At 47.4% G+C, this 14,413-nt stretch overlaps 1 protein-coding gene across 1 annotated transcript in view; it reads left to right on the top strand.

Moving 5' to 3' along the window:
• Positions 1-14,413, top strand: part of LOC122935556 (carbonic anhydrase 9-like) — a 106,119-nt gene that overhangs the window by 74,809 nt on the left and 16,897 nt on the right. Inside the window, exon 8 of the mRNA XM_044291325.1 lies at positions 9,401-9,542. Coding sequence (XP_044147260.1) covers positions 9,401-9,542 — 142 coding nt within the window. The remainder of the gene's footprint in view (positions 1-9,400; positions 9,543-14,413) is intronic.

The raw sequence follows: 14,413 nt of genomic DNA, 5'->3' as shown, positions 1-14,413 counted from the left end.
TTATTACTATGGAGGGGGCACAGAGGGCTTTATTACTATGGAGGGGGCACAGAGGGCTTTATTACTATGGAGGGGGCACAGGGGGCTTTATTACTATGGAGGGGGCACAGGGGGCTTTATTACTATGGAGGGGGCACAGAGGGCTTTATTACTATGGAGGGGGCACAGAGGGCTTTATTACTATGGAGGGGGCACAGAGGGCTTTATTACTATGGAGGGGGCACAGAGGGATTTATTACTATGGAGGGGGCACAGAGGGATTTATTACTATGGAGGGGGCACAGAGGTCTTTATTACTATGGAGGGGGCACAGATGGATTTATTACTATGGAGGGGGCACAGAGGGCTTTATTACTATGGAGGGGGCACAGAGGGCTTTATTACTATGGAGGGGGCACAGAGGACTTTATTACTATGGAGGGGGCACAGAGGGCTTTATTACTATGGAGGGGGCACAGAGGGATTTGTTACTATGGAGGGGGCACAGGGGGCTTTGTTACTATGGAGGGGGCACAGAGGGATTTATTACTATGGAGAGGGCACAGAGGGATTTATTACTATGGAGGGGGCACAGAGGGCTTTATTACTATGGAGGGGGCACAGAGGGCTTTATTACTATGGAGGGGGCACAGAGGGCTTTATTACTATGGAGGGGGCACAGGGGGCTTTATTACTATGGAGGGGGCACAGGGGGCTTTATTACTATGGAGGGGGCACAGAGGGCTTTATTACTATGGAGGGGGCACAGAGGACTTTATTACTATGGAGGGGGCACAGAGGGCTTTATTACTATGGAGGGGGCACAGAGGGCTTTATTACTATGGAGGGGGCACAGGGGGCTTTATTACTATGGAGGGGGCACAGAGGGCTTTATTACTATGGAGGGGGCACAGAGGGCTTTATTACTATGGAGGGGGCACAGAGGGCTTTATTACTATGGAGGGGGCACAGAGGGCTTTATTACTATGGAGGGAGCACAGAGGGATTTATTACTATGGAGGGGGCACAGAGGGATTTATTACTATGGAGGGGGCACAGAGGTCTTTATTACTATGGAGGGGGCACAGATGGATTTATTACTATGGAAGGGGCACAGAGGGCTTTATTACTATGGAGGGGGCACAGAGGGCTTTATTACTATGGAGGGGGCACAGAGGGCTTTATTACTATGGAGGGGGCACAGAGGTCTTTATTACTGTGGAGGGGGCACAGAGGACTTTATTACTGTGGAGGGGGCACAGAGGACTTTATTACTGTGGAGGGGGCACAGAGGGCTTTATCACTATGGAGGGGGCACAGAGGGCTTTATCACTATGGAGGGGGCACAGAGGGCATTACTACTATCAGGCTAGTTTCCCAATAGCCGCAATTGACTCCAGCCGGCCTGTCGGATCCATGCTGCCGCTAGTGCACGCGTTCCCCCTGGACTACAGATCCGGCCCCATTGACTATAATGGTGAAGAGGCGGAGTTCCAGCGGCAGCACGGCAGTGCATGCTGAGAGGCGGCCGGAATAAAAGAAAAACATTTCACCCCCGGAACATCCTGGCGGAGTCCCTTGCCGCTAGGTTGAAACTAGCCTTAAGAGGGCACAATGGGCATTATTACTGTGAAAGGGGCACAGAGAGGGCATAACTACTGTGAGGGGGCACAATGTGGGCATTACTACTGTGAGGGGGCACAATGTGGGTATAACTACATTGAGGAGGCACATATCTGGGCATCGCTACTGTGAGGGGGCACATATCTGGGTATAACTACTGTGAGGGGGCACGTATCTGGGTATAACTACTGTGAGGGGGGGGCACGTATCTGGGTATAACTACTGTGAGGGGGCACAATTCTTTTTTTACAGTATTGTGGGGGAAAGGAGAAAGGACCCGCCCGGGTGACTAACTCCATAGGCAGGCCACTGCTCCAATCCTTACTATAACTTTAATCCTTCCCTCAGATTATAATCTATCATCTGGTACTAATTCTGTATAATGCTAATCTATACCCTGAACTATAATACACGGTGAGTCTAGAGTTTTGTGAGATCCATTGTATGACGGGTGTGAGATACATTGTGTGACGGGTGTGAGATACATTGTGTGATGGGTGTGAGATACATTGTGTGATGGGTGTGAGATCCATTGTGTGATGGGTGTGAGATCCATTGTGTGATGGGTGTGAGATCCATTGTGTGATGGGTGTGAGATCCATTGTGTGATGGGTGTGAGATCCATTGTGTGACGGGTGTCAGATACATTGTGTGATGGGTGTGAGATACATTGTGTGACGGGTGTGAGATACATTGTGTGACGGGTGTGAGATACATTGTGTGATGGGTGTGAGATACATTGTGTGATGGGTGTGAGATACATTGTGTGACGGGTGTGAGATACATTGTGTGACGGGTGTGAGATACATTGTGTGACGGGTGTGAGATACATTGTGTGACGGGTGTGAGACTACATTGTGTGATGGGTGTCAGATACATTGTGTGATGGGTGTGAGATACATTGTGTGATGGGTGTGAGATACATTGTGTGACGGGTGTCAGATACATTGTGTGACGGGTGTGAGATACATTGTGTGACGGGTGTGAGATACATTGTGTGACGGGTGTGAGATACATTGTGTGACGGGTGTGAGATACATTGTGTGACGGGTGTCAGACACATTGTGTGACGGGTGTGAGATACATTGTGTGACGGGTGTGAGATACATTGTGTGACGGGTGTGAGATACATTGTGTGACGGGTGTGAGATACATTGTGTGACTGGGTGTCAGATACATTGTGTGATGGGTGTGAGATACATTGTGTGACGGGTGTGAGATACATTGTGTGACGGGTGTGAGATACATTGTGTGACGGGTGTGAGATACATTGTGTGACTGGGTGTGAGATACATTGTGTGATGGGTGTGAGATACATTGTGTGACGGGTGTGAGATACATTGTGTGACGGGTGTGAGATACATTGTGTGACGGGTGTGAGATACATTGTGTGACGGGTGTGAGATACATTGTGTGACGGGTGTGAGACACATTGTGTGACGGGTGTGAGACACATTGTGTGACGGGTGTGAGATACATTGTGTGACGGGTGTGAGATACATTGTGTGACGGGTGTCAGATACATTGTGTGACGGGTGTCAGATACATTGTGTGACGGGTGTGAGGTACATTGTGTGATGGGTGTCAGATACATTGTGTGATGGGTGTGAGGTACATTGTGTGACGGGTGTGAGATACATTGTGTGACGGGTGTGAGATACATTGTGTGATGGGTGTGAGATACATTGTGTGATGGGTGTCAGATACATTGTGTGATGGGTGTGAGGTACATTGTGTGATGGGTGTGAGGTACATTGTGTGATGGGTGTGAGGTACGTTGTGTGATGGGTGTGAGATACGTTGTGTGACGGGTGTGAGATACGTTGTGTGACGGGTGTGAGATACATTGTGTGACGGGTGTGAGATACATTGTGTGACGGGTGTGAGATACATTGTGTGACGGGTGTCAGACTCAGTAGACGATGAGATACACATTGTATTATGAATAGTATCTCTCAGGTCTCCCCTGTGCAGAGCGCTGCAGTAACTCCAGGCATGGCCAGCAGATGGCGCCATGTATACACATAATAAGCATCCGCAGACGCCCTGCTGACAGAGCCTTTAAAGGGAAAATGTGTTCCCCCATTGCTGCGCCTGTGTGATGTCACCTCTCCTTCACTGCGCTAATATCACTTTAAAAAGTGTCCTTCCAACTGTCAGAAAGAGAAGAAACAGCTGGAAGGCGCATTCACTGACTTCTGCTCTGTGCCTTAAAGGGGCAGTGCATGTATTATGTCACTAGCAGAATCATTGTCATATATGTAATGAGGGGCCCTCACCCTGTGATCGCCTCCATATCTGGTGCTGACTCGGGGCCCGGGGCTCACGGCTCTGCTGCAGCTGCTCTTTGTCCTCTCCCTACAAGGAGATTGCTGAGCACTGAGAAGACGGACGCGTCTCAAGACTTTATAAGGAAATCTCAATGTATACAGTCACCAGGGATGATGGGAGTACTCTGTGCGGAGCACATCTCGGGGCAACGACAGCATTAGAAATAATCCTGAGGATTCATGAGAAATAAGAAGGTCCTCTAGAAATCAGGTGTAAAAGAGATAAAAAAACAGGGTCAAACACTGTCCCTATAGTGCCATACAGTACCGAGCACAGTCCTCCATACACTGTCCCTATAGTACCGAGCACAGTCCTCCTTACACTGTCCCTATAGCGCCGAGCACAGTCCTCCTTACACTGTCCCTATAGCGCCGAGCACAGTCCTCCATACACTGTCCCTATAGTGCCATACAGTACCGAGCACAGTCCTCCATACACTGTCCCTATAGTGCCATACAGTACCGAGCACAGTCCTCCATACACTGTCCCTATAGTACCGAGCACAGTCCTCCTTACACTGTCCCTATAGCGCCGAGCACAGTCCTCCATACACTGTCCCTATAGTGCCATACAGTACCGAGCACAGTCCTCCATACACTGTCCCTATAGTGCCGCGCACAGTCCTCCATACACTGTCCCTATAGCGCCGAGCACAGTCCTCCATACACTGCCCCTATAGTGCCGAGCACAGTCCTCCATACACTGCCCCTATAGCGCTGAGCACAGTCCTCCATACACTGCCCCTATAGTGCCATACAGTGGCCATACAGTACCGAGCACAGTCCTCCATACACTGTCCCTATAGTGCCATACAGTACCGAGCACAGTCCTCCATACACTGTCCCTTTAGCGCCGAGCACAGTCCTCCATACACTGTCCCTATAGTGCCGTACAGTGGCCATACAGTGCCGAGCACAGTCCTCCATACACTGTCCCTATAGTGCCGAGCACAGTCCTCCATACACTGTCCCTATAGTGCCATACAGTGCTGAGCACAGTCCTCCATGCACTGTCCCTATAGTGCCATACAGTACCGAGCACAGTCCTCCATACACTGTCCCTATAGCGCCGAGCACAGTCCTCCATACACTGTCCCTATAGTGCCATACAGTGCTGAGCACAGTCCTCCATACACTGTCCCTATAGTGCCATACAGTACCGAGCACAGTCCTCCATACACTGTCCCTATAGCGCCAAGCACAGTCCTCCATATACTGTCCCTATAGTGCCATACAGTGGCCATACAGTGCCGAGCACAGTCCTCCATACACTGTCCCTATAGTGCCGAGCACAGTCCTCCATACACTGTCCCTATAGTGCCATACAGTGCTGAGCACAGTCCTCCATACACTGTCCCTGTAGTGCCATACAGTGCCGAGCACAGTCCTCCATACTGTCCCTATAGTGCCGAGCACAGTCCTCCATACACTGTCCCTATAGTGCCATACAGTACCGAGCACAGTCCTCCATACACTGTTCCTATAGTGCCGCGCACAGTCCTCCATCCACTGTCCCTATAGTGCCATACAGTGCCGAGCACAGTCCTCCATCCACTGTCCCTATAGTGCCATACAGTGCCGAGCACAGTCCTCCATCCACTGTCCCTATAGTGCCGAGCACAGTCCTCCATACACTGTCCCTATAGTGCCATACAGTGCCAAGCACAGTCCTCCATACACTGTCCCTATAGTGCCATACAGTGCCAAGCACAGTCCTCCATACACTGTCCCTGCAGTGCCATACAGTGCCGAGCACAGTCCTCCATACACTGTCCCTATAGTGCCATACAGTGCTGAGCACAGTTTTCCATACACTGTCCCTATTATGCCATACAGTGTCGAGAACAGTCCTCAATACACTGTCCCTATAGTGCCATACAGTGCCGAGCACAGTCCTTTACGCACTGTCCCTATAGTGCCATACAGTGCTGAGCACAGTCCTCCATACAATGTCCCTATAGTGCCATACAGTGCCAAGAACAGTCCTCCATACACTGTCCCTATGGTGTCATATAATGCCGAGCACAGTCCTCCAAACACTGTCCCTATAGTGCCATACAGTGCTGAGCACAGTCCTCTACGCACTGTCCCTATAGTGCCATACAGTGCCGAGCACAGTCCTCCATACACTGTCCCTATAGTGCCATACAGTACCGAGCACAGTCCTCTACGCACTGTCCCTATAGTGCCATACAGTGCCGAGCACAGTTTTCCATACACTGTCCCTATTATGCCATACAGTGTCGAGAACAGTCCTCGATACACTGTCCCTATAGTGCCATACAGTGCCGAGCACAGTCCTCTACGCACTGTCCCTATAGTGCCATACAGTGCTGAGCACAGTCCTCCATACAATGTCCCTATAGTGCCATACAGTGCCGAGCACAGTCCTCCAAACACTGTCCCTATTCTGTCATATAATGCCGAGCACAGTCCTCCAAACACTGTCCCTATAGTGCCATACAGTGCTGAGCACAGTCCTCTACGCACTGTCCCTATAGTGCCATACAGTGCCGAGCACAGTCCTCCATACGCTGTCTTTATAGTGCCAAACCATGCCCAAAAGAATCCTTCATAGATTGCCCCTATAAATTTATTCAGTGCCGAGCACAGTCCTCCATACACTGCTTTTATAGTGCCATACAGTGCCCAGAATAATCCTCCATACATTGCCCTATAGTGCCATACAGTGACCAGATGAATCCTCTGTACACTCCCTCTATAGTGCCATACAGTTACCATGGCAATCCTCCATAAATGGTCCCTATAGTGCCATACAGTGCCCAGAACAATCCTCCATATACTGTCCCTATAGTTCCATAAAGAGCCCAGAATAATCCTCCATACAATGCCACTATAGTGCCATACAGTGCTATAAGAAGTCTTGATACACTGTCCTTATAGTGCCATACAGTGCCCATATAAATCCTCGATACACTGCCCCTTTAGTGCCATAGAGTGCCCAGATGAATACTCCTTTCAATGCCCCTATAGATACATACAGTTCCCAGAATAATAATCTGTACACTGCCCCATAGTGCCATACAGTGCCTAGTAGACATATCCATACACTGTCCCTATAGTGCCATACAGTGCCTAGTAGACATATCCATACACTGTCCCTATAGTGCCATACAGTGCCTAGAAGAAACCTCCATACACTGTCAATATAGTGCCATACAGTGCCCGGGGAAATCCTCTATACACTGCCTCTATAGTGCCATACAGTGCTGAGAACAGTCCTCCATACACTGTCCCTATAGTGCCATACAGTGCCCGGGGAAATCCTCTATACACTGCCCCTATAGATACATACAGTGCACAGATAAATCCTCCATACACTGCCTCTAGAGTGTCATACAGTGCCCAGAAGAATCCTCCATACACTGTCGCTATAGTGCCATACAGTGCCCAGAAGAATCCTTCATACACTGCCTCTATAGTGCCATACAGTGCCCAGAAGAATCCTTCATACACTGCCTCTATAGTGCCATACAGTGCCCAGAAGAATCCTTCAAACACTGTCGCTATAGTGCCATACAGTGCCCAGAAGAATCCTCCATATACTGTCGCTATAGTGCCATACAGTGCCTAGAAGAATACTCCATACACTGTCGCTATAGTGCCATACAGTGCCCAGAAGAATCCTCCATACACTGCCTCTATGGTGCCATACAGTGCCTAGAAGAATACTTCATACACTGTCGCTATAGTGCCATACAGTGCCCAGAAGAATCCTCCATACACTGCCTCTATAGTGCCATACAGTGCCTAGAAGAATACTCCATACACTGTCGCTATAGTGCCATACAGTGCCTGGGAGAATCCTTCATACACTGCCTCTATAGTGCCATACAGTGCCTAGAAGAATACTCCATACACTGTCGCTATAGTGCCATACAGTGCCCAGAAGAATCCTTCATACACTGCCTCTATAGTGCCATACAGTGCCTAGAAGAATACTCCATACACTGTCGCTATAGTGCCATACAGTGCCCAGAAGAATCCTCCATACACTGCCTCTATAGTGCCATACAGTGCCTAGAAGAATACTCCATACACTGTCGCTATAGTGCCATACAGTGCCTGGGAGAATCCTTCATACACTGCCTCTATAGTGCCATACAGTGCCTAGAAGAATACTCCATACACTGTCGCTATAGTGCCATACAGTGCCCAGAAGAATCCTTCATACACTGCCTCTATAGTGCCATACAGTGCCTAGAAGAATACTCCATACACTGTCGCTATAGTGCCATACAGTGCCCAGAAGAATCCCCCATACACTGCCTCTATAGTGCCATACAGTGCCTAGAAGAATACTCCATACACTGTCACTATAGTGCCATACAGTGCCCAGAAGAATCCTTCATACACTGCCTCTATAGTGCCATACAGTGCCCAGAAGAATCCTTCATACACTGCCTCTATAGTGCCATACAGTGCCCAGAAGAATCCTCCATACACTGCCTCTATAGTGCCATACAGTGCCTAGAAGAATACTCCATACACTGTCCCTATAGTGCCATACAGTGCCTAGAAGAATCCTTCATACACTGCCTCTATAGTGCCATACAGTGCCCAGAAGAATCCTCCATACACTGCCTCTATAGTGCCATACAGTGCCTAGAAGAATACTCCATACACTGTCACTATAGTGCCATACAGTGCCTAGAAGAATACTCCATACACTGTCGCTATAGTGCCATACAGTGCCCAGAAGAATCCTCCATACACTGCCTCTATAGTGCCATACAGTGCCTAGAAGAATACTCCATACACTGTCACTATAGTGCCATACAGTGCCCAGAAGAATCCTTCATACACTGCCTCTATAGTGCCATACAGTGCCCAGAAGAATCCTCCATACACTGTCCCTATAGTGCCATACAGTGCCTAGAAGAATACTCCATACACTGTCCCTATAGTGCCATACAGTGCCTAGAAGAATCCTCCATACACTGCCTCTATGGTGCCATACAGTGCCTAGAAGAATACTCCATACACTGTCCCTATAGTGCCATACAGTGCCTAGAAGAATCCTCCATACACTGCCTCTATGGTGCCATACAGTGCCTAGAAGAATACTCCATACACTGTCCCTATAGTGCCATACAGTGCCCAGAAGAATCTGGATGTGGGCAAATGTAGAGATGCTCATCTTAATTCTGAAGAGCAACCTCCCCCTGCTGGGTATTCACATCTGTGCCATAAACCTGCAGGGAGACTCTGAAGCTCCCGCCAGTCACGGCCTCGTCTGTATTGGCCAGAGACTTTGATAAAGGAAATCATCTACCCCAGCGGTACCTAAGATAAGACTGCTTTCACACATGCAGGTTCTAGTCACCTCCACCAGGAGCAGATTTATACAATTTCTAGCTGCACCTCTTCTACATCACAGATCAGAGAACCGCAGTTCAGGAGCTGCAGCATTGACCACCCAATGACTTCCCTCTGGTCTCTTCTAGCTGGCCATCCTGGAGGACACCATCCACCATGATCATGACCACATCCTACAGTTGAACTTCAGAGAACCGCAGGCTCTCAATGGACGTGTAGTGTTGTCCAGCTTCAGGGCGCCGGTGGGAGGTCGGAAGGCGCCCGGAGTAGGTAATGAAATGCCGGCCCTGTCCATGCAAAATATCAGCCCTCATCACTGCATCCTCCACTCTCCTGCCCTGCAACCCTCAGTTTCCAATTACTAATATAATATAATATAATAGTGCAGCGTGTAGAGGCAGTGTACTGTACAGCAGGTAATGTAATAGTGCAGCGTGTAGAGGCAGTGTACTGTACAGCAGGTAATGTAATAGTGCAGCGTGTAGAGGCAGTGTACTGTACAGCAGATAATATAATAGTGCAGCATGTAGTGGCAGTGTACTGTACAGCAGGTAATGTAATAGTGCAGCGTGTAGAGGCAGTGTACTGTACAGCAGATAATATAATAGTGCAGCATGTAGTGGCAGTGTACTGTACAGCAGATAATATAATAGTGCAGCATGTAGTGGCAGTGTACTGTACAGCAGGTAATATAATAGTGCAGCGTGTAGTGGCAGTGTACTGTACAGCAGGTAATATAATAGTGCAGTGTGTAGAGGCAGTGTACTGTACAGCAGGTAATATAATAGTGCAGCATGTAGTGGCAGTGTACTGTACAGCAGGTAATATAATAGTGCAGCATGTAGTGGCAGTGTACTGTACAGCAGGTAATATAATAGTGCAGCGTGTAGTGGCAGTGTACTGTACAGCAGGTAATATAATAGTGCAGTGTGTAGAGGCAGTGTACTGTACAGCAGGTAATATAATAGTGTAGTGGCAGTGTACTGTACAGCAGATAATAGTGCAGCATGTAGTGGCAGTGTACTGTACAGCAGGTAATATAATAGTGCAGCGTGTAGTGGCAGTGTACTGTACAGCAGGTAATATAATAGTGCAGCATGTAGAGGCAGTGTACTGTACAGCAGATAATATAATAGTGCAGCATGTAGAGGCAGTGTACTGTACAGCAGATAGTGTAATAGTGCAGGTTGTACAGTCAGTGTACTGTACAGCAGATTATATACAGTTGCAAGAAAAAGTATGTGAACCCTTTGGAATGATAAGGATTTCTGCACAAATTGGTCATGAAATGTGATCTGATCTTCATCTAAGTCACAACAATAGACAATCACAGTCGGCTTAACCTAATAACACACAAAGAGTTAAATGTTACCGTGTATTTATTGCACACACCATGTAACCAGTCACAGTGCAGGTGGAAAAAGTATGTGACCCCTTGGATTTAAAAAACTGGTTGAACCTCCTTTGGCAGCAATAACTTCCACCAAACGTTTCCTGTAGTTGCAGATCAGACGCGCACAACGGTCAGGAGTAATTCTTGGCCGTTCCTCTTTACAGAACTGCTTCAGTTCAGCAATATTCTTGGGATGTCTGGTGGGAATCGCTTTCTTGAGGTCCTGCCACAGCATCTCCATCGGGTTGAGGTCAGGACTCTGACTGGGCCACTCCAGAAGGCGGATTTTCTTCTGTTTAAGCCATTCTGTTGTTGAGTTACTTCTATGCTTTGGGTCGTTGTCCTGTTGCAGCACCCATCTTCTGTGGAGCTTCAGCTGGTGGACAGATGGCCTTAAGTTCTCCTGCAAAATGTCTTGATAAACTTGGGAATTCATTTTTCCTTTGATGATAGCAATCCGTCCAGGCCCTGACGCAGCAGAGCAGCCCCAAACCATGATGCCCCCCCCCCCCCCCACCACCATACCTCACAGTTGGGATGAGGTTTTGAGGTTGGTGTGCTGTGCCTCTTTTTCTCCACACATAGTGTTGTGTGTTTCTTCCAAACAACTCCACTTTGGTGTCATCTGTTCCACAGAATATTTTGCCAGTACTGCTGTGGAACATCCAGGTGCTCTTGTGCAAACTGTAAACGTGCAGCAATGTGTTTTTTGGACAGCAGTGGCTTCCTCTGTGGTGTCCTCCCATGAAATCCATTCTTGTTTAGTGTTTTACGTATCGTAGATTCGCTAACAGGGATGTCAGCATATGCCAGAGACTTCTGTAAGTCTTTAGCTGACACTCTAGGATTCTTCTTCACCTCATTGAGCAGTCTGTGCTGTGCTCTTGCAGTCATCTTTACAGGACGGCCGCTCCTAGGGAGAGTAGCAGCAGTGCTGAACGTCCTCCATTTATAGACCATTTGTCTTACCGTGGACTGATGAACAGCAAGGCTTTTGGAGATACTTTTATAACCCTTTCCAGCTTTATGCAAGTCAACAATTCTTAATCGTAGGTCTTCTGAGAGCTCTTTTGTGCGAGGCATCATTCACATCAGGCAATGCTTCTTGTGAAAAGCAAACCCAGAACTGGTGTGTGTTTTATAGGGCAGCTGTAACCAACACCTCCAATCTCATCTCATTGATTGGACTCCAGTTGGCTGACACCTCACTCCAATTAGCTCTTGGAGATGTCATTAGTCTAGGGGTTCACATACTTTCCACCTGCACTGTGAATGTTACATGGTGTGTCCAATAACAACATGGTAACATTTAACTCTTTGTGTGCTATTAGGTTAAGCCGACTGTGATTGTCTATTGTTGTGACTTAGATGAAGATCAGATCACATTTTATGACCAATTTGTGCAGAAATCCATATCATTCCAAAGGGTTCACATACTTTTTCTTGTAACTGTAATAGTGTAGCGTGGAGAGGCAGTGTACTGTACAGCAGATAATATAATAGTGCAGCATGTAGAGGCAGTGTACTGTACAGCAGGTAATATAATAGTGCAGCATGTAGAGGCAGTGTACTGTACAGCAGATGATATAATAGTGCAGTGTGTAGAGGCAGTGTACTGTACAGCAGGTAATATAATAGTGCAGCGTGTAGTGGCAGTGTACAGTACAGCAGGTAATATAATAGTGCAGCATGTAGAGGCAGTGTACTGTACAGCAGGTAATATAATAGTGCAGCGTGTAGAGGCAGTGTACTGTACAGCAGATAATATAATAGTGCAGCGTGTAGTGGCAGTGTACTGTACAGCAGGTAATATAATAGTGCAGCGTGTAGAGGCAGTGTACTGTACAGCAGGTAATATAATAGTGCAGCGTGTAGAGGCAGTGTACTATACAGCAGGTAATATAGTAGTGCAGCGTGTAGTGGCAGTGTACTGTACAGCAGATAATATAATAGTGCAGTGTGTAGAGGCAGTGTACTGTACAGCAGATAATATAATAGTGCAGCGTGTAGAGGCAGTGTACTGTACAGCAGATAATATAATAGTGCAGCGTGTAGAGGCAGTGTACTGTACAGCAGATAGTGTAATAGTGCAGTGTGTAGAGGCAGTGTACTGTACAGCAGATAATATAATAGTGCAGCGTGTAGAGGCAGTGTACTGTACAGCAGATAGTGTAATAGTGCAGTGTGTAGAGGCAGTGTACTGTACAGCAGATAATATAATAGTGCAGCGTGTAGTGGCAGTGTACTGTACAGCAGGTAATATAATAGTGCAGCGTGTAGAGGCAGTGTACTGTACAGCAGGTAATATAATAGTGCAGCGTGTAGAGGCAGTGTACTGTACAGCAGGTAATATAATAGTGCAGCATGTAGAGGCAGTGTACTATACAGCAGGTAATATAATAGTGCAGCGTGTAGTGGCAGTGTACTGTACAGCAGGTAATATAATAGTGCAGCGTGTAGAGGCAGTGTACTGTACAGCAGGTAATATAATAGTGCAGCGTGTAGAGGCAGTGTACTGTACAGCAGGTAATATAATAGTGCAGCGTGTAGAGGCAGTGTACTATACAGCAGGTAATATAATAGTGCAGCGTGTAGTGGCAGTGTACTGTACAGCAGATAATATAATAGTGCAGTGTGTAGAGGCAGTGTACTGTACAGCAGATAATATAATAGTGCAGCGTGTAGAGGCAGTGTACTGTACAGCAGATAGTGTAATAGTGCAGTGTGTAGAGGCAGTGTACTGTACAGCAGATAATATAATAGTGCAGCGTGTAGAGGCAGTGTACTGTACAGCAGATAATATAATAGTGCAGCGTGTAGTGGCAGTGTACTGTACAGCAGATAATATAATAGTGCAGCATGTAGAGGCAGTGTACTGTACAGCAGATAATATAATAGTGCAGTGTGTAGAGGCAGTGTACTGTACAGCAGATAATATAATAGTGCAGCGTGTAGAGGCAGTGTACTGTACAGCAGATAGTGTAATAGTGCAGGTTGTACAGTCAGTGTACTGTACAGCAGATTATATACAGTTGCAAGAAAAAGTATGTGAACCCTTTGGAATGATATGGATTTCTGCACAAATTGGTCATAAAATGTGATCTGATCTCCATCTAAGTCACATTAATAGACAATCACCATCTGCTTAACCTAATAACACACAAAGAGTTAAATGTTACCGTGTATTTATTGCACACACCATGTAACCAGTCACAGTGCAGGTGGGAAAAGTATGTGACCCCTTGGATTTAAAAAACTGGTTGAACCTCCTTTGGCAGCAATAACTTCCACCAAATGTTCCCTGTAGTTGCAGATCAGACGCGCACAACGGTCAGGAGTAATTCTTGACCATTCCTCTTTACAGAACTGTCTCAGTTCAGCAATACTCTTGGGATGTCTGGTGTGAATCGCTTTCTTGAGGTCCTGCCACAGCATCTCCATCGGGTTGAGGTCAGGACTCTGACTGGGCCGCTCCAGAAGGCGGATTTTCCTCTGTTTAAGCCATTCTGTTGTCGATTTACTTCTATGCTTTGGGTCGTTGTCCTGTTGCAGCACCCATCTTCTGTTGAGCTTCAGCTGGTGGACAGATGGCCTTCAGTTCTCCTGCAAAATGTCTTGATAATCTTGGGAATTCACTTTTCCTTTGATGATAGCAATCCGTCCAGGTCCTGACGCAGCAGAGCAGCCCCAAACCATGATGCCCCCCCCCCCTATACCTCACAGTTGGGATGAGGTTTTGAGGTTGGTG

The sequence above is a fragment of the Bufo gargarizans genome, chromosome 4 (assembly GCF_014858855.1).
Source record: "Bufo gargarizans isolate SCDJY-AF-19 chromosome 4, ASM1485885v1, whole genome shotgun sequence".
Classification (NCBI taxonomy): domain Eukaryota; kingdom Metazoa; phylum Chordata; class Amphibia; order Anura; family Bufonidae; genus Bufo; species Bufo gargarizans.
Note: the sequence above shows the minus strand (reverse complement) of the source record. Positions and strands in the feature narration are given on the sequence as shown.